A 22,083-nucleotide genomic window follows, 5' to 3' on the forward strand; every position below is an offset into this window, starting at 1 on the left:
TAGGGAGAGACAGGAAAACTTAATACTAATGTCACTCTAAGAGGAGCTGTATGAAATTTTTCCTGGTTTTGAGGATCAAAAACTCAGATTTTAAAATATTTTTGTTGATGCAGACTCGGTTGGGTGGGGTCAGGGTTTTATCAGTCAAGGTTTCATTTGCACGTTAATTTGGAAATTATACCCCCTTCTTAAGGCTTAAGACGTTAGCAGAACTTTAATTAGGAAGGTAGGGTTTCTAAGATGCCTTAGCTGATTGGCTTGCAATAACGTGAGCTAAAGTTAAATTACATATTTACCGTCATTTATGGGTTAGCCAAATAGAATGGGAAACAGATGAAGTTTGCCCTCCACGGCCCATGTCTCTTAGAGGTTATCAATTCACCTTAATCAGTCAAGTAGCTTGTAACAATTCGTTATTCCAGTAAGGGTTCTAGAAATGATTCAGGTGCTTTGTTCATCTCATTCATTTAACAGGAAACACCTAAAACCTTGTTAAGCGCGAAGGGGTGATGACAATAATCTATCTAAACTAGTTCAAAGTCACTGGCTGTCATTCCTTTATTTTATCTCCATGACTTTCTCTGGTGAGATAACATATATCAGACTCAATTTAACTGCAATTATCTTTCTCACGAGGAAGCTTCAATGGCAAAAAAAAAAAAAAAATGCAATGACATACATTTCCCTTAATTACTGTCACTGCCATTCTCTTCATTTGAGGTCTGACTCCTGTGTAAAGTTCTTGTTGACTTACCTGTTTGTGTACATCGTGGTGCGGGGTTTCTTTTCAGAAACCTCACTTTAGTTTGAACACGAAGTTCAAATAGTTAATATCACACTTTGAAACTTGATCCAAGATGAGGACTGCTAGATTTAGTAATTAAGGATATAGGAGGCTCCGTTAAGTTTCAAGTATTTCTAGTTGCCTGTATGTATGTACCTTGAGATGCATATGTACACTGAGATGGGAACTCTTTGCAACATTTTCCTTTATCTCATATTTAGCGGCAATTAGAAATGACTGAAATTTTAGTGGGCCTTCTGTATTTTGAGTTGCTAAATTTGGCAGTTTTATCCAAAATGAAAGCTCTTTAGGACGTGCAGTTTAAGAGAACACATGGCTTTCTGTCTGAGGCTTATACCGGCTGCACCTTTGACGCACATGACCATGTCTTAGCAGAGAGTAGAAACGGTGAAGGGACAACCGTTTCTCCTCAGTTAACCATTCTGACTCTCTCTTAATTTCCTGGCACTCTGTCTCTTCAAAAAACACCATCTTATGCCAATATAGATAGTTAAGCTCTTAGCTATGGATGAATTCCAGTTTGAAACTCTCTATAGAACAGCATCTGAAAATCAGCTCTGCAGGATAAAATGAAAGAAGATGATGTTAATTCCTGGCATGGACTCTAAACCTAGAATGTCCCTATCTCAGGGCAAAAACCACTACAATGTTGTTTTCCCACCCAATTTCAATAAGGACCTTCTTTACCCTCCCTCACATCCCTAGGATTTGTTTCACTTTCTTTCATCTTCCCAGAGTGTATTTCTCTGCCTTGTCCTCCTGGGTAATTCTCCTTCTTCGTTTGTCTCTCCTGTGGGGGTCTAGCTTTCAATATATGGGCTTAGCTCATAGCGAGCTCCCTGCATGCAGTGAGGACTTAGTAGCCATTCTTAACTGACTGCTTGAATGCATGAAGTGTGTTTGGCATATTGTTGAGACTTAAAATTTGAGGCAAAAGAATGAGATAATAAAACCTGCATGCTTTTGGGAAGGGAGCCACCATTATCTAAACCTATTTAAGGATCACGTCCTTGGTCTGTTTTCAGTCCCAACATATCACTCCTCTCATCTTCTTGCTGTGAGCTCCCCAAAGTGTCCCTTGTGTGTATGAGAGCCTGGAAACTACCAGAGCCAGGTACTAGCTATACCAGGTGTCTAAACCAGAAATACCTATAGGAGACAGCAGTGTTGCTCGCTATGAGCTAAGCCCATATATTGAAAGCTAGACCCCCACAGGAGAGACAAATGAGGGAAAAGGATCTGTGTGCAAGACAAGAGTGGTGAGGATTGTAGTAATCTGGAAGGAACATTCTGGATATAACCTCAGATAGGTCTGATTGGAATATATTGAAGAAGCTTAAATGTAAGAAATTATACTTGTGTGGTCAAGTAAATGCATTATTACTGGAAGAGGATGTGTGTAGCAATTACAAAAGAAGAGGTAACAGGTAAAAATATGTCCCTGAGTCCACCACCGGCCAGAGGAGGGGACACTGAGTCTTTATCTGGAGCATCTGGTCCACTCCACAGACACATATGTCCTCTTTGGGAAAATAGATGTATTAGGTTATCATAGAGTAGAATAGGAAATAATCATGTAACTCACCCCCTTATTCTAGTTTCTCACCCAGCAAGCAATTTTTAGATTGCAATTTTGGCTTCCCATATGGATTTTTTAATAGGAGAACACCCAAATGAATATTTATCTATTCAGTAATCAAATTTCTCATGAAATCCTGCTAAAATGGTTCTATACGTCTATTGTGTTATTTTCATAAAATAAAACACTATACAGCAGTAAAGATAAATGAAGGAGAGGTATTTGTAAACATATGGATAAATCTTAAAAACAAAATTAAAGACGAATACAAGTTGCAACAAATACATATAGTATGATGCCATTTCTATAAGGTGATAAACATGTATAAAATGGAACATTTAGGAGAATGGTTACCTCAATGAGGAATGGAGGACATGGTGGCAAGCATGTGATAAGTCAGACATATATCAAAGATCTCAATTGTAAGTTGACTATTTAATATCTTAACCTCGTTGATGGGTACACAGTGTTCATATTTGTATTTTTAATATATGGAATATATTTATAGTAAACCAAACCAAACACCACCAACTGGAACAATTTTATAAAAACCTATAAAAGGAATTTAGCATTTATACATCAGTCCCTTGGGAGTTTGGCTAGTATTATTCCATTCTCCCATGGTTTCCATTTCAGCAAAACTGAGGACAAGGTCCTAGAAGACAGCTCCAACACCAATATGCTTCTTCTGTGCAGTTAAGATATTACCTCTATCTGCTCAAACCCAAAGCATGTGAATGATCCATTAGAGCGAGCAGAAAAGAATTTTTTCTAAGATTTTATTTATTTATTTGACAGACAGAGATCACAAGTAGGCAGAGAGGCAGGCAGAGAGAGGAGGAAGCAGGCTCCCTGCTGAGCATTGAGCCCAATGTGGAGCTCGATCCCAGGACCCTGGGATCATGACCTGAGCCGAAGGCAGAGGCTTTAACCCACTGAGCCACCCAGGCACTCAGAAATGTTTAATCTTGACAGTGTAAAGAAAAATTAGCAATAAGGTGCCAGAGGATTCTGGAGAGTAAACTCTCTAGGCAAAATGTTCCAGCGACTTCATTTTAGGAAGCTGATGGGTTTATTTCAAACTACCTTAGATATCACCTTTCTCTAATAATATTAAATTTTTGGAAACATTTTAAATACATATAACACTTTAAAATCTAAATATTATATTGTTAACAACCCTCATCACTTACAAAAGTGATTTTTCTAAGCTTTTCTAACTGATTCTGTTTTGTACACTTGTTGACTTTCATTGGCACTGTCTGCTGGCAGAATATGTTATAGGTTTGCTAATAATTTCATATTTCTATTATCCCCACTAAAACCCTAGGTCCAGGGCTCTGAACACTTTCAGTAGTTCAAAAAAAAAATTGCCTCAGACACTCTAGAATTAACCATTTAATTAATATAATTAATCCAATAGAATCTAATTGATAGACTTACCATTGAGAGTGCTTCTATCAATCAAATTAGTATCAACTGGCCAATAACCTCCATCTCCATGACGACCTGTTTGTTGGGAAAACACAAGAATGTTAGGGATACAGAGAGTGAAAACACTGTGAGAGAAAACAGACAAAAATAATAAATATTTTAAAACACACAAACAATTGAACAAGTTGTTTTGGCCACCACAGAGAAAGGCTCAGAATATTAATTCCAGTACACTTTGTGAGAAAATGTTATTTTCTGTGTGTCACAAAAATCTCATGAATAGAGACTCTTTTAAACAAGCTAAATTCAATTCCTCTCTGAAATGTCGTCCGCCCTCTTTTTTTTTTTTTCCCAACCTTCTTGCAAAAAGTGTCCCCAGTTTTCCTGATCATCTCAGAACAGAAAGGGTGCTGGTCATGGCCCCTAGAGAGGTAGAGCCCCCCAAAGTCATCTGACATGACTTTGTGGCAAATTAGGATTATTACTTTACAGCACATTTTGTCTTATAAATGGGTTTTGAGCAGTCCTTGTGGTATGTGCCAAACAGGTGTCTGGGAATGAGATATTAGATAGGGAGTAAAGAATGGGGTTATGGCACCACACACATGCCTGTTCTGAATATTTCTTACAAACACAGCAGGGAAGGAAGAAGGCTTCTTTAGTATCACATTACTGGAAACACTGCTTTCCAGTAGGTGTGCAACCGTTGTAAAAGCAGTCTTTAAGAGCACTGAGCCAGGAAATAACCAGAATTGTACCATGATCCAAATTTAATTAACAGTGATTCACCACAGGTAATACCTTTTTCTATTGGCACATTTGTAGACCTATAATTATTTTGTTAGATTTTGAATTCTAGAATATCTGTTAGGCTGACAATTATAGGAACACATTTGGGAGTTGAATTTATATGCAAACACATACAAGAATACAGCTAATATTCCATTTATTCACTTTGGAGAGTTCTCTCCGCAAGCAGTTACAACCAGTATGATGAGTTAGAGGGAGCCAACTGAGGCAGTCAGCCACAATAACACAGGTCGTTTGCTCACATGCATAGATTTTATTTTTCTTCTTCTTCCTCTTTTTTTTTTTTTTGAGATTTTCATTTATTTTAGAGAGATAGAGAGAGAGCCCAAGTGGAAGGGTAGAGGGAGAGAGAATCTCAAGCAGATTCTCCCACTGAGTGCAGAGCCGAATGTGGGGCTCCATGCAGGGATCACTGTGTGGGGGGAGGCTCCATCCCAGGACTCAGGGATCATGACCTGAGCCAAAGGCAGACGCTTAACTGACTGAGCCACCTAGGTGCCCTTATTTTTCTTCCTCTTCAAGGCTTTCAAGTCCTGCTTTTGTGACATTGTTTAGCATCCCAAACACTCCTCTCGCTAACGCTTTCCCAAGATGTCATTTTATTTGCAAAACTGTTGTGAGTGAACAACTTAAATCTTGTTAACAGACCGTTCATTCAGAATTCTAGAAATCCTTCTCAGATCAAGCCAGAGCTGAAGTTAGGATGTCAAGCTTCCAACAAGCAATGCATACATTAATCTAATCACATCATCTTCTGTTTTCAGCATAAATTGATAAATTTAAAATCTGCTGGCCAGTGACTGTGGATCTATAAAGCACGTATTAGGATGGAGGCTCCCCATGGAAAAAGGCAGGAGAGAAGCGAATGAAATGAGCAGCAAATGTGAACATTTTGGTGGACCGACTAAACTGTGGACAAGCCTTTTCCCAGATACCTTACTTGTGTGACTCTGACGCATTTGGGGTTTCAATGAACAGAGAATAAGCTTTGCCCACGGGACCCTGTAAGATCAATGCTGGAAGAAATGAAGTGAGACAGAAGTTCTGTATGAATATTAAGATAGCTTTTCTCACATCTGAAAGTAGCTAGATTGCAAAGCAGTCAGCCAAAAGAGATGCTAACAGTCTCATCACTTAGGCCAGTAAAGCAATAAATGATTCCTGGTGGGAGTAATCATGTATTGGCTGGAAATTAGGTAAATAGTCTGTGGAGGATTTTCCTTTTCCTCTAGCATCCCGACAAATGTCTTTTTAATGAAGTTTCTCCATCTCCCAGCTAGTTTGTGGGAAGATGCAAGCCCACAAGCACATCCATATATTACCCAGACATAAAGCTCTATGAGTAGGGCTCCCCCTGGATTTAGCGAGGCTATTGATTACACTGTGAATTTCAATAGGAAGGAGAAAATCAGATGTCGTATGGATAGAGCTCTATGACAGATAAAGGAATTCTGGAAATGCTTCCTACAGAAGAGAGGGGAGCTTAAAACTTGAACATTCTACCCACACAATCTAGTGTATTGACATTGCTTAACTTTTTGTTGGTTATTATTAGATTGATACTACAAAAGAAAATTAAGTAACTCTTAACAAACCCAACAGAAAGTACTTTAAAGAAACTTGATATCATCAGCAAGCAAGATTGGATTTATGGTAATTTAGAGTCCCTGCACCACTTCAGTAAGGAAACACAAAACTCATTTCTGGGATATTGGCGAGTCTGGGGATCTCTTCATCTAAGGATGCGAGAAAAAAATTTTAACTTGGTGTGCTGGTATGTTTCTATTCTCTAAAATATGTCTTTTAACTTACAGAAAAGCTTCCTTTGTGAGGAAAATAATAAGCTAAAACAAACCAAAAAAAGACTCTCCCATTGCCAGAACCACAAAGTTGTCACATGAGGGACACTGAAGACCAAAAAGGGCATGGAGTGTCATTACTTGCACTTCACAGTATTTTTAAGGGCTTTTAGATGTGGATCAAATACCGAATGTGTTTTGTTAACTTGGTTAATTTCATAAGCACTGATCTAGGGAAACAGAAGATGAATGTGATTCTGCAAGATGGAAAGTCAGTTGACGCAAAAGTATAAAGTACTGTCTGATCCCAGAGGTCTTTGTTTTATTAGTGGAGCATAAAACTGGTAATAATTCATTCAAAGTTTACTAAGGGCCTGCTAAATGCAAGGCACAGTCCTAGATCCTCAAGGAAGTGGTAATATAAAAACATGTAGTAAGTGAGGATCCTGCCATAACAGAGCAAGTAGGTTCACTATATCCCGATTCTACAAAGGATTAAAAACCAGCTGCAGATGGTTTTTAATTTTCTTGACTTTAAAGATTTAAGGACAAGTTAACCCATCTTTTATTATAAAATCATTATTAAATTATTAATAATAATATAATAATTAGTGATAATTATTAAATTATTATTAAAATCATCATTTTAAAAATTTGTCTAGCATTGTTGAAAGAACTACATGCAAATAAAAATAATGTATTATTTTCAGCCTCATGTCTTCTACCTAAATTAAAACTCCTGATTTTTTTTGCATACTGCATTAAATCTCTAACATTTTTTGAAATAGAAAATTCACAATAAATAAACGATATTTACATATAACATTTGTAAAACTAATGTAATACATCTCAATGTATACCAGCTTTTTTGTATTCAAATAAAGCTCAACATGGTTAAAAAAAAATTGGAAAGGGGCATGTTTTCTTTTTTTTTTCTTTTCTATATAATTAGTAGTATCATAATTTTATGTGACACAGTAATCAGGATATACTTTATGAATAAAATATTATATTCTGCAGAAAATCTTGTGTTAGCCTGTAACTATATTTTCTTAGTAATAGAAATGAGTGTCAGGAAAGGAATCAAGATACTAAAAAGTAGGGGCACCTGGGTGGCTCAGTGGGTTAAGCCTCTGCCTTCTGCTCAGGTCATGATCCCAAGGTCCTGGGATCGAGCCCCACATCGGGCTCTCTGCTCAGCAGGGAACCTGCCTCCTCCTCTCTCTCTCTGCCTGCCACTCTGCCTACTTGTGATCTCTCTCTGTCAATAAATAAATAAATAAAATCTTTAAAAAAAAAGATACTAAAAGGTAATAAATTCATATATCATATAACCAACTAGGTATTTTATCCAGGTAATTTCATTTCATCCAGGTCATTTTTGATAATTAAAACACATGTTTTCTACTTTTCCTTAGGTTTTGAAGCCAGGAAATGGTACTTTCAGAAAGAACAATAAAACAAATGAGCCCATGGTTAACTTTGAAAAGAGGAAGTGTGTAACTATTTTAAGAGTTATTAAAAATTATTTATATATTTCTAAATTTATTTTATATGGGTACCTATTAGGTAAGTCCAAACCAGAAATTTCATGTCCCTCTTATTTGCATTTTTACAGTATTATAAAGTCTGAAGTCATTTAAAGAGTAAACTTTTATATTTTTTTCCAAGGATAAAGGATAGATCTCAGAAGGAGACTTCTTTTCAACTTTTTTTTTTTTTTTTTTTTTTTTTTTTTTGGCAAGAGACATATGCTCCCTTGGGCAAAAGTTAAAGTCTCCATGATTTCCCTGCCATATACTTCCTGGATTGAGGGGAAAAGTGGACAGAGGTAATATGACCTCCTGTAGGAAGTGTGTTCATTATGATATTCCTTGGCATTTACGAAACTAACGGTATATTGTGTTCTCAAGGCTTGATGAGTGACTAATGTGAATTACAATGCTCAATGATATATTATTAATGTGAACAAGAGTTTATGTTACAGTTATTATACAAGTTATTTTCTATGTTCTTTTTCTTACATATCACTTGAAATATTGTTTTTATGTCTTTATTGTGATGTGTGTCTCTGTGTGTGTTTGTATAAAATGAAACATTAATGTTTACATTAAGTCCCTACTTTTAGCACTCATGGACAGATGGAGAATCCATGGTAAAAATATTTATCAGCACCTAACAAGGATTAATTTAACTGGGATTTCTAGAGTCTGGTTTTTTTTTGAATAGATATTTACAAGTTCAGGGAAGAGTTAATGGAAAATTAATGTGCAGAGGACATGAAGAAAACTGGATGTGGTAGTTCTGATCTATTCTTTAATCTCTCTTCCCTGAGGGAGGATAAGGAAGGGTCCTCCAGAATGGCACCCACACAATCAATCCTGAGAAAAACCTATGGTCCGTAATCTAAATCAAATGAACAGATTGGTCATCTAACAAATGTTCAATATACATTCTCCCAAGGATGCAGAACACTGAGGTATCTTCTTGATCTTAAAATTGGTTCTGTGAAAATAATTCTGGTGATAATGATGGAAATTGAATTGATTTTGTGTCCTGTGTACGAGTGGATAAAGGATATCTATTAATGACACCTGAATACAGTTTTATGGTCCAATACACAGATCATATGGAGATCTATTTTGAAGCAGATGATTTTTCAGAGGCTGAGAGAATGTCTAAGAGATCAATTTATCACAAGGTTGATAATATTGCTGACTTTGAACAAAGGCATCAGGATATCTAAAAGCCAGAAAGTGAAATCATAACTCATACCTAGGATATTTCAAGCATATATTAATGGAAAAGAATTAATGTGCTCTCCTGAACACATGTTTTCAAGTAAACATGAAAGAAAGCTCATTGACTGAAGGAAACTAGAATGTTACTGCTTCACATGTACGAGAAGCTAACATGCCTGCCACATATTAAGACTTGGTGCTCAACAAATCCTTTTTGCCTTCCTTCTGTCGTAACATCTCCTTATATTTGTCACCTGTGGCAAGTCTAAGAGCAGTAAATTTTGAGAATGGGAATGTATTTGGTGACCGACTCTGAGTTAGACACAACATAAGAGAACCATATAAGTGATTATCCATCTTTTCCTTGACCATGAGAAGTACCTTTTTTTTTGAGTTCGAACTTCTGACTTTATGCAATAAAATATGGATAGAATAGAATAAAGGAAAAGCAAATTCATTTTTAAAATCTTTAGAAATCAATCTAAAATTTAAGATTATTTTTCTACAGACAAATATCATGAATTGGGTGACCATCCAGTTATGAAAACCAGGCCACTTTAAGAATGAAAGGGCATGCTATGATCAATTATGCCCGGATCTGGGTATTAATCAGGGCACTTCTGTGCAAAATGGAAGTTACAGTCATCATAGACATAAACAATTTCAATAAATGAACCTCTAATTTCTGGCTCTTGGTTGACATCTCCGTTTGATTTTGGGTCCTGACTTCCTGAAGTTCTTTGCAGTGTGCAACTGACGGGTAAAGAAGAGTTGCCTGAGAAATGTTCTAAGGTAGGAAAAAAGTTTGCAAACATTGCATTCTTCTTCCTTTGCAAGCACCAGAATAAAGCAGCAATATCCCAGACTCTCTGGTATCTGAATTCCATGAGGATAGATGTCAGCCAATGAGAAGAAAAGAAAAAAAAAATACATATACAAATCATATGGTGATTATGGAATTTTCTCCTCTCTCCTTGTATGCATTCTTGCCTATAGTATATCTGGAATAATGGCCAATATATGGGTCTAAGACATCCCTTTTAGGTGCGGCCTTGCCTTAATCAAAATCTAAAAAGCCTCCTGCTTCTCTAAACATGGGCACTCTCCTGGATGACTACATCTTCAGCTAGCTCATTCACCGACTAAAATGTGGAAGATGAGGAAGAATCTTTCATGGATTATAAAAGAACAACACTTCTCAAATCTACTGAATGATCATGGAAGTCTCCCCCTACCTGGATGGTCCACAAGCTTATCCTGAAGGCAGTCTGAGATATGTTTGTGTCTGAGTGAAGTCATCATGCAGTGCAAGGAGAAGTAACAAAAGAGCATGAAAGCTCTTTCTTCTCCAAGTGACTGTATGTCAGGAAGTTACAACAACAGTTGGAAAACACTAGAATGCCAGGATCACACTAGTTGCACTGCTAGTATGTATAAGTAATGACACTGTTGGAGCACAAAATTTTTTCATTCATGTATCAGCTCATGCTCCATCCATCTAGTCAAAAAATGTTTTGAATACCCAACTTTTGTTCTTGTTGTTGTTGTTGTTGGAAAGGGGGTCAGATGGCATTCTTCCTTTCTTTTCTTTTTTTTTTTTAATTTTATTTTTTTTTCAGCATAACAGTTGAATACCCAACTATTATATCAACATGGACGGGACTGGAAGAGATTATGCTGAGTGAAATAAGTCAAGCAGAGAAAGTCAATTATCATACAGTTTCACTTATTTGTGGAGCATAAGGAATAACACAGAAGACACTGGGAGATGGAGAGGAGAAGGGAGTTGGGGGAAATTGGAGGGGGAGATGAACCATGAGAGACTGTGGACTCTGAGAAACAAACTGAGGGTTTTGGAAGGGAGTGGATAGGGGGTTGAGTGAGCCTGGTGGTGGGAATTAAGGAGCGCAGGTATTACATGGAGCACTGGGTGTGGTGCATAAACAGTGAATTTTGGAACACTGAAAAGAAATAAAATAAAATGGGAAAAAATGTATCGAATAGACCCACTGTTCTAGGTATTAGGGATATAAAACGACTATTGCAAAGTCTCATAAATTAGCAAAGGGGGGAAATGTTGAGTAAGAATAACTATATTGTATGGCCCAAAGTTTTAAAAATATAAGTAGGTGCCATAATGGAAAAACAGGACAATTTACTATTTATGCCTAGTAAAATGATGAAAGACTTTTTAGAGGTGACATCTGAGTTGAGAATTAAAAGATGAGTAGATCAGAGAGAAAAGAGTGAGGTGGGTAAGCTTGGAAGATAGGCAGACATGAAATAATAAAATTACCTATATGTTCTACCAGAGTCTAGAATTTATCTTGCAGAAGATGGAGGTCCATTGCAGATATTTTATGCAGAAAAGTAACTCAATTAAATATGTGTTTTAGAAAAAGTATTGTGGCAGAGTGTGAAGAATAAATTGTAAGAGACTGTGGTAATAAGTAGCATGAGAATAATATTAATTATGAATCCATAAGGCAGACATTTTTAGTTCCATTTTACAGGTGAGTAAACTGTGGCTCAGAAAGATTTACAAGTAAGCTCATTTTAAGCAGCTGAATAGGTCTGACTCTGACTGATGATTTTACCATTAGTGGGTGAATTAATAAATAAAAGAAGGACTGGGGCGTGAGTTGGATAAAAATTAGAACATCTCTCAAAGTTGGTTCTGGTGTGTGACTTAAGTGTGACTTGAAGTGGTAGCTTCATTTTCAATAGGACACACAGAACACGACAGACTTTGGAAGCAAAAGGAAATAGTTCAGTTAGCAACCATGTTGAGCACTGGGACAAGTAAATGTGACAGTTCAGAAAAGGCAGAGCAGAAGTGGGCACATAAGACTAGGAAAACTCTTTGAAGATCAGGGATACTTAGGTCCTCTTCCTATTCCACATAATTCTTCCCCACCCCACCCCGCACCAAGAAGCAAGGTATGCTTGGCAACAGCACCAAGAATGAATGGGGTTTGCAGGTTCTGGAGGTGAGCATGCTGATCTTCCGTGCCCAGTATGGATAGTAGATACTTGATGTGTTGAAAAGTAGGAAAGCCAGAGAACTGCTGTGTCAGATCAAAGGGAAAGAGCAAAGTCTCACCAATTTGCATTATTCTGCCTTCTCCCTACCACTGTGCATTATTCTGCAAAGTGGCCCTAACTGTTTGCTGGATGCACCTTTCGATCCTCACTCTACGAGCAACTATTTGGCATCTGGATTTTCTAATTCTAGGATTTCTCTAAGTAAAGGTTTAGGTAATCTTTCCCTCTGCAATCATTTGTGTTGAATCAAGTTCTACCCATAGAGCAAAAGTCCAGTGTTGTGTTTAAGTGGTCTTTTCTGTTATTACCAATAGTGACTGCCCATATGAAACCCTACAATGAAGATATATATATATATATATATATATAATATATATGAAGATATATAAATATATATGAAGATATATAAATATATATGTATATATGTGTGTGTGTGTGTGTGTGTGTGTATATGTATATATACACACACATATATATGAGATGGTACCACTTAATTTCAGATTTCATATTTTTAATGTTGGGATGGATTATTTATATATTCCTCCTAACTACATTGCATGATTCTTGAGAACAGATCCAGGGGACTGTACTTCTTTCTCATGCCTCACCACAACCAGCACAATGCTAGGTACATTGTTACCAGCAAGCTGTCAAAAGGAGTCCAATTCTTTTCATACTTCAGGTTTGAAATTTTAAAACCTTATCAACTTTTTTCATACTTCATGTTTGAAATTTCAAAACTTCATCAGCAATTAGTTTTGATTTTTCTCATTTCTTTACTCAGAATTACAAGCAGTCAGGGAAAAGCAAGAAAAATTTTCTGCTAACAAGAAATGACAGGAAGGGTAGAGATCAAGAAAAGTGCATAGGAGTTCAGAGTCATCTACAAATGTGACCACCATTTTCTGAATTAAAGAGAACTTGTTTTCCAGTTTATCTTTAACTTAATAGATGAATATTCAAGATATTTTTGCCTTATTGGAAACATATTTTCACCTTCCCCAAGATCAGTAACATACACAGTGTCCATAGCCCTGAGCATTTTTGATTTTAGGTCCCAACTACACTTTTGATCAGATGGTAAAGTCTTTCTTTCCAGATTACTCTGTGACTGTTTCCTCAAAGATGTGTGCCATAATTCAGTTCAAAAATGCTTACCAGGCAACTACAATATGACAGATTCTCAATTAGAGACTGAGACGTGGGGATGACAGTGTGAATCACACAAGTCTTCTGCCATCAAGGAATTTACAACCTGGTCCAGAGGTTGGGAATATAAATAGTGAAATATAAGAAATGAAGGACAGAGCAAAGAATTAGTTGGGTGTTATGGACATACAGAAGAACAAAAGACTGGAAAGGCAATAAAGACTTCTTGGAAAAAAGCACAATGGGATAGGGAGTCTTAGAAGATGAGGACCTGAATCAGCAGAGAAAGGGAGAAAGTATTGCTACAACTAAGAGGATGGTACAGTTAAAGCATGGAGTTGGGAAAATGCACCTTTCTCAGAGTGATTTATACAGTTTTGCTAATAGACTGTGATGTATGTGGAGGGATGAGCTAGTCTTAAGTCTAGAAAAGGGCAGTTGGGGTCTCAATGTCAAAGAACTGTCTTTCCTCCATAAGCATTGGTGAGCCATCTGTTCTGGAAAGAAAACTGAAGAGGCAGAGTCCAGGTCTAACAGTAGTGGGCAGAAAAATCAATCCAGACACCTGGTATTTGGCTAATGCCTACAGCAAAGGACAGTCAGCAACAGAGTGGTTCTTACAAAAAGAACTTATTAAGAAATCTTTGGGAGGGCTCGTCTATCTTCCGGGTCTGAGAAATTTACAATTATGCCATGAATCACATCAATTCTTAAGAGTACTTAGTATGTGTTTTCTTGCAAAGTTACTTATTGAAACATAAAAGCTCCTGAGAGGTTGACTTAGGCAGCTACTTGACTGCTTGCTGGGAGAATGAGAAGCACCTCAACCCTTTATCAAAACCACACTACTCATTTTTCACCCCCCACTTTTATACCATAATCATAATTTCTAGAATTGCAAAATTTTGGACCTGAGAACAGCACAGGTGAGAATAGCTCTCTTTCAAGGGGGTGTAGCAGCTACTGAATAACAAAGTAGTTGAAACCCCGCCCAATAAGAGGGTAAAAAGAGGTTTTAATTTTCATTTAAACAGCGCCCATCAAAAGGTGCTAAAGGCTTCAATTTTTCAAACAACACCCTGGCTGGTGTAATCCAAACCCTGCAAAGTCTGGATTACATTAACTAAATTCCAAGCTTGACTAGACTGCCTTGAAAACCCTATTTCCTTGAAATTGGAAACAATTAACGTTCTGTTTATTCATGAGATTAAACCCGCTGAGGTGTAAAATGGCAGATGTAGTGTTAAGTACTTCGCCTGAATACCCTACTGAGGACAGACAAAGAACTTTAAACTAGGTGAACGTATGGTGATGCCATTTAGGTTTAACTTTCTTGATAACGAAGCAGGAACCAATTAACTCACTGCATTTCCAGAAATTATACAGTGGTTAAGGGCAGAGACTCTCAAATTACTTAGCCAGGGTCTGTATCTCGGGCTAACCTCTTCTTACATGCTGTGAGTGTTTGGGCAAGTTTGAGCATCTCTGAGTCTCATTTTCTATATCTGGAAGGATTTTAGGAGGATATGATAGCACATGAACAGTTCATAGAAGAATGATGTATCCTGGGAATGCGAAAAATGTGAAGTACTATGTTATGTGAAGATGCTATGCCTGGGTTTTTAAACCTAACACCAGTCCTCAGGTTTGATCATCTGAAATCTTGAAAGAAAACGAAAGATACTTTGGACAGGAGTCATCATTTGACAGGTGAGGATGCTGAGAGAGGTCAATCACATGCCTAAAGTCACACAGGAGGTCACAGTGGCAAGAGGCCCTAGAATTTGAGGTCTCCAAACCCATTCCATCCCTCTTGCAGTGCCTACTACGTGCTGATGGCTGGCATTATCAGCTGTTACCATGATTCGGAAGTGAGTAATTCTCCCTCCTGGTGGGAGGGCAGTTCTCAGCAGGTCACCTGCTTCTAGATCTATAAACTGACCTGTGAATTTCCATCTCCTAGGTAGCTGGGCTGTTTTAGATCTCCGCTCTGCCGGCTATGGAGAGGGAAAGACACTTGAGAATGTGTGAAGTCAGCATTTTGTTTCTGATTCATCTCATCGATGACACAGGTCATTTCATAAAGGTTCCTGCCCTCTTTCAGGTCCTGTGACAGGACCCTAACACCTACTCTGCATGCCCTCTGAGGGCAGACATGGAAACACACATGACCTTGTAGACATTTGTGCTCATATTTAGAATGACCTCTTTTTACACATCGACACCTCAAAATGGAGAAGAACATTTGGGGATTAAACAGAATACAAGGATGTAAAAACAATCCTTTAAGATAGAAGTTTGGTCAGATGATTATCACTTCTGAGAACTGGTTATATTTTATAGTCATAGCTATCCCCTTTGCAATTCCAAACAGAGGCTTTTATAAATGCTTCTGTGAGAAACTCTAAAAGGTTTAAGCTGATTACAGAAGACCAAAGAGCCACATTTTTCATGTAGAGAGCAGCAGTCTACAGTGGACAGACTACACTCTGGGAGTCAGAGAGAAACATGTTGGCATCCACCTCTGCCCACAACTACATCTGTGCGACCTTGGGCAAAGCACTGCCTTCTGCCTCCTCATCTGAAACACTGGGGAGATAATCAGCGAGAGCGAGAGAGCAGCTTTCTTTTTGAAGGTGGATGCTGTGAATGTGTTGTGCTCTCCCACCACCTCCCAGAATCATATGCTGAATTCCTAACACCCAGTGTGAGGCCCTGTGGGAATAATTAAGGCCAAATGAGGTCACAAGGGTAGGGCCCTGATCTGAGAGGAAGAGATATGAGGGAGCCGGCTCTCCCTCTGCCATATGAGGACACAGCAAGAAGACACCTGACTGCAAGCCAGGAAGAACGTTCTCACCAGAAACCAACGTGGCTGCATCTTGATCTGGGACTTACACCCTCTAGAACTGTGAGAAGCAGATTTCTGTTGTTTAATCCCCCCAGGCAGTGGCATTTTGTACAAGCAGCCTGAGCTGGCTGAGGCAGTGGAATTAGCACCATCTCTGTGTTTCCCGGAGATAACTGACTGTCCCAATCACCTACTTAGTAGTGCTGTGACTTCCCACGAACAAGATGACCCCAGAGTGAAAGCTGTTTTATTCTCCGGAGTATTCACAGAAATGGGGAAAGGAAAGTTGATGCTGGGAAGATATCCATACTCAACCTTCAGATGCAGCAGCCTTATAAATAAATGTTAAACAGGAGTGTGTGGTCAGTTATGCGTCCATGTACGAACACGGGATGAACATACTCTGGTTAAAAACCACAGGGTTCGAATGGCCTTGCTACTTACTAGCTGTGTGTCTACAGACAAGGGACTGGAATGTTCTGAGCTTCATTTTCTTCATTGCCAAGATGAGAACAATAATTGTAACTTACAGTATAGCAGTGAGGCTCAAATGAGAAGTCTCTAAACAGAGACACTGGTAGGGCTTCACAGGAGTTCATTTTGCCATTACACACGTACACACACACACACAAATTGACAGGGTTCTTATCAAAATATGAAAAATAAAAAAGGGGAAAAAAAAGCACAGCATTTCTATGTCCCCTGAACTCACTTCACATAGGCCATATAATTTCCCTATCCTACCTGACCTTCCTAAAAATTAAATTCTGTGGTTAATCTCTAAAATCTCATGATTACCTTCAAACTTATTGGCCACTTGTGCCTGGAAGAGACTAGAGAAAAAAATTAGGATGTTTAATAAGAGATAAAGGGCTGTAAAAAATAGGGAATTATAGAGGAGGCTGAGATTCGAGAGATAAGAAAATGCTAGATATAATCAATTTATAACTACACAAAGGGAAAAAGAGTTCAATGAAAATTGTCTATCATTTTCAGACTACTACTGCTATTACTCGGGAGAAAATATTTTCCTCATATCACGGCTGATTCAAATGCAACTGACTTTTTGTTTTCCCATTTATGTTCCTTAGGACATATCTCAGATTCCAAGAAAAGTAATTGTGACAAAAGTCTACAAAGATAATCAAAACTTTTCCTCCTCTCTCACAGGTAAATTAAATTCAACCTCCTATTTTTCTTTTCTTTTTTTTTTTTTTTTAGTTAAAAATGAACTCGGTATGTTTAATAAAGCTTGGTATTACCGACCTCCTATTTTTCTATTTAGGTTTCATCTTTGCAAGGTTCACTCTGACCCCGGGTGTTGAATTTACTCTCAAAAGAAATTCAGTACCTTCTGCAGATGTTAACAGTGGGATCACTTCACCATGGGGAGCGGCAAATAGGTCTAACTGTGGGCACAGTAAAACATATTCAAATGATTGGCTCTGTGCTCAGAGTGGGAACATTCAGATGGCATTTTCCTCTTATTTCATTAATCTTAGAAGGATCTTCAATCTGGGTTAATTTTCTTCTAAACGGTCATCAACGTAGAAGACTGATTTTGTTTACAAAGAGATTTTGATGGCCAGCAAATTTGACATGTTTTCTTTGTAAGAATTTAAAGATCTTATTTTTTTTTTAAAGATTTTATTTATTTATTTGACAGAGAGAGATCACAAGTAGACGGAGAGGAAGGCAGAGAGAGAGAGAGAGGGAAGCAGGCTTCTTGCTGAGCAGAGAGCCCAATGTGGGACTCGATCCCAGGACCCTGAGATCATGACCTGAGCCGAAGGCAGCGGCTTAACCCACTGAGCCACCCAGGCGCCCCTAAAGATCTTATTTATAATCACTATATTATCTGTTGTCAGTTCCTCTCTATTTTATAAGTGATTTGATTTTGATGTAAAATTTAGAACCTATCAGTTTGAACAACTGTATCCCAGCTGTGATTGAATAAGGCACCAAGTAGTATAATAAGTGAAAGAATCTTTTTTTTTTTTTTTTTTTTTTTTATTAATTTTTTTTATTTTTTTCAGCATAACAGTATTCATTATTTTTGCACCACACCCAGTGCTCCATGCAATCCGTGCCCTCTACAATACCCACCACCTGGTGCCCCCAACCTCCCACCCCCCACCCCTTCAAAATTCTCAGATCGTTTTTCAGAGTCCATAGTCTCTCATGGTTCACCTCCCCTTCCAATTTCCCTCAACTCCCTTCTCCTCTCCATCTCCCCTTGTCCTCCATGCTATTTGTTATGCTCCACAAATAAGTGAAACCATATGATAATTGACTCTCTCTGCTTGACTTATGTGAAAGAATCTTTTAAGCAGTATTAGATGAAGAAAAAGGACAATTGCCCAGATAATACTAATAGACTCAAGACACTGGCAGCAATTCTTGGGAATTCCTTTTTTCCCTGATAACTGATCTGATTTCACTATTAATAAGAAAATCTGAGGAAAATCCATGGAGAGTGTGCAAACAGAGGGACTGGGGAATAATTTACTTTTTTTCTTTTATAAAAGGACCAATTTACAAAATATACATTTGGTAGCTTAAAATAATATTAAAAAAAAAAAAAAACAGCTAACTGAAAAATAGCAACAAAATCCATTTGTTCAGAAACCAGGGCATGTCATTGCCTGAGTGGCTTGTAATATAACATTTCATCTGGTTCACTGACTTAAAACATTTTTTGGTATGTTTTCTCTCTCTTTCTCTATGTATTTCTCTACATATAATTTCAAAAATTAGGAATTACCTGCCTGTGGAAGTTTTAAATTCATTTAAGTTAAGAAGGCTATGCAAAGCTGTTGTAATCATTTTATGAATGAAATAATAAAACCACTTCTGCTAGTGAATTATCCTGGCCAGCACTAGTATTTAATTTACCAAAGCAAATACAGGCTAACTGATCAGTATTCATCATTAATAGTTGACAAATATTACCATTTAGTAGATATTGATCTTACAAAAATATTTTAAGTAGAAATAAGCAGGAAGTAGGTTGAGGTGATTAATGGAAATGTGAACTCTGGAGAGATTATTTCTGTGTATTGTTCATTTTTATTACTTCCGTGTGTGAAGTCCCAGCCATGTTCTCTGAAGCAAGGGTATGCCATAAGGACCCAGGGGTAAACCTGAACACAGAATAATTAAATAAAATGCTACTCATGTAGACAATCTTCTGTTAGTGAGCCTTAATATCCAGCTGCTTAATATTTAGAAGGTAAAAAGTATTCATGATGAAAAGAATGGTTCCCTCCATTTTACAAGATGGTGCCTTCTAAGACATGATACCTGCAAGCAGGTTCTGCTGACAGACTGTCCAAAGCAGGAGACACACGACACAAACTGTAGATGCTGGGCCAACAAATATGGACAAAATCTGGACATCACCAACTACCACGAGTTTCAAATACTTCCCAACTTGCCCTTCTTTAAAGAATATAACAGGCTAAAAAATACCACTCATAAGCTATTCTTTTTCTCCTCTAGAATGCTACCAATTACCTTTAATGTAAAAATAATTTATCCCTCTGCAAATCATGATAATAGCAAATTCTTATCTACCTGTGAATTGATGGATAACTCTTATTTGTCTCCATTTTCCTTTGTGTAAAGCCGTGCATATTTCTCTACATGAATCAACTTTTAGCAAAAGAATGGAAGGAGAATAAAATGCTCTGAGTCAAACCAGCATCTGATTCACTGAGTGAAAGCTTTCCGACTTCAAAATGAACAATAGCAATGCCCTAAAAAAGTTGTCCTAACTTTGTTTTTATTTACTAAAAGAAGCTCACTGTAGAGAAAAAGCACACTTGATTTATGGTTTTTCTCTGTGGAGCTACAGAACTTTAATCCATAGCTCATGAAAGGGTGTAAGAGCAGCCTGAAAATTATGCTGAGCTTAATTATACTTAATGTGAATTATTCAGAAGTGCAGACAGAGACTAAAAATTTATTTCATACAAAGAAGCTTGACATTTTAATTGGTCCTTCAGAATAGAGACAAAACAATTTCCTCTCAAGAAAATTTACATCTTTCCCAACAGACCTGCAGCTTCAGCCAAACAGAACTTCATTAACAAGATTAATTATCACGCCAGTGAATGCTTCATCAGGTGTATGGCCCAGGTGAAAAAAGGAATACAAAATAATGACTGACATTTCTAACAGATAGAATTGATTCAAGGAGAGAAAAGATGACAGATTGAGCCACCGTACCTTGGTCATTAGCCATTTTGTCAGGGTGTTCTACTGTGGGGGAGAAAGAAATATTATTAGACATTGACACTTCCTAGCAAGGAAGCTGACACTTCAAATCGACAGTTTTGTTAGCAAGTTTTCATATCAAGGCTAAAGCCCTGTTGAAATCAAATTGATAAAGAGCCAAGGGTGATGTGATTATTTCTATTAAATAGTAGTCAGAGGAGAAAAATTGAAAATGGTTTTGCTATATATGTTCTTAAAAATATGTTATTTGTCTCATTCTTCTACATATCAACTCCAAAAGATCATCATATAAGTTTAATTAAAAACACAATACATAAAAACTTATGCGATCACCAGGTAATTATCACCCATATATTTTAAATACGGTAAAGAGGCTATTTTCTTGTCTTCAGTTTTTCTTTTTTTTCAACCAGAGAGCTTAACCAATTCTCACATAGATAGAGTAAAATAATAGAATATTGTAAATGAGTTTTAATCTAAATGGTTTAATAAATTTTTAGACCTTGTGAAGAGAATTCTTACTTGTTCACAACTTCAGGTGCATTATGAATAATGTCCTTGAAGGTGACTTTTTTTAAATTTAAAAAATATCTTAAAAATTTTTTTTAAGTAGCTTATTTTCTATTAAACAAATATAACTATATAGGAGGTAAATCTACAATATCTTTGCTTTTACAGAAATTGTGATAGGACATTTTGACCAATGTAGATCTTTGTCAGTCTCCATCACTTAGAATTATTTCCCCTATACATGAGTTTTCTTTGAGCTTCAAATCTTCTGGGTTTATTGAACTCAATTGCACTAAAACTTGACATGTAGGCTACTACACTTGCTGTTGGCTTCTTTATAAGTCTCAGTTAAACTCACACAGAGAAAAATATGATAGTGTTCCCATGGGCAGCAACCTATATCCTAAGCATCCGGTTCTCTCATTCTGGGGGGCAGTCTCACAGCAAATCTATCATTACTGTTTGAAAGATAAAGCAAAGGTCTTAGAAGTGGTAGTCCTTCCTTTAATTGATGGGATACATATCATTGCCCAAAAGAATATGCAGAAATGGAAATACTAAAAAAATGATGTTGTTAATAAATACCCCTTTCAGATGAACAGGGTTTATGAATGTCACCTCATAGAAGGACAAATACTAAACTTAGTTACAAATTCCTATCACTTACCATTTCTTTCGTTTTAAAATAATATGTAAACATATTCTATGAAAAAGGGTAGACCAAGAAAGGTTATCTTAATAAGTAGTAGACTTTGAACTCTGAAGGACTCTTTGGAAAACACTAAACATACAAGAGTGCTTATTATCTTAAGATTCTAACAGTTTTAAATAAGTTTTATAAATGTTATTGTGGCTCCTCAAGATTTAACAAACCTTTTTTTTTTTTTTAATTCACCAGGCCGTCCAACCTAATTTTTCCCTAGTCTAATCATCACAACTTAATTTTTATCTTAATTTTCTCTCCTATCTCACTTTAAAGACTAATGACTTCTCAAGATCTGTTTTATTACAGTATTAGAGGATTATTGATGAAAGGTGTTTTTGATAGGCAACTGTGTTATCTGTAGTTTATAGACAGGGATAGAGTTTTCACTGAAATCCTATCATAGTTTTTGAGAAAT

At 37.0% G+C, this 22,083-nt stretch overlaps 1 protein-coding gene across 3 annotated transcripts in view; it reads right to left on the reverse strand.

Annotated features, from left to right (window-relative positions):
• The window catches only part of DCC (DCC netrin 1 receptor), a 1,178,115-nt gene that overhangs the window by 79,741 nt on the left and 1,076,291 nt on the right, over positions 1–22,083 (reverse strand). For all 3 annotated transcript variants that reach the window (XM_047697659.1, XM_047697658.1, XM_047697660.1), the window contains 2 exons: positions 20,444–20,476; positions 3,828–3,893 (listed from right to left, as the gene is read on the reverse strand). In XM_047697659.1, coding sequence (XP_047553615.1) covers positions 3,828–3,893; positions 20,444–20,476 — 99 coding nt within the window. The remainder of the gene's footprint in view (positions 1–3,827; positions 3,894–20,443; positions 20,477–22,083) is intronic.

This window comes from Lutra lutra, chromosome 12, assembly GCF_902655055.1.
Source record: "Lutra lutra chromosome 12, mLutLut1.2, whole genome shotgun sequence".
Classification (NCBI taxonomy): Eukaryota; Metazoa; Chordata; class Mammalia; order Carnivora; family Mustelidae; genus Lutra; species Lutra lutra.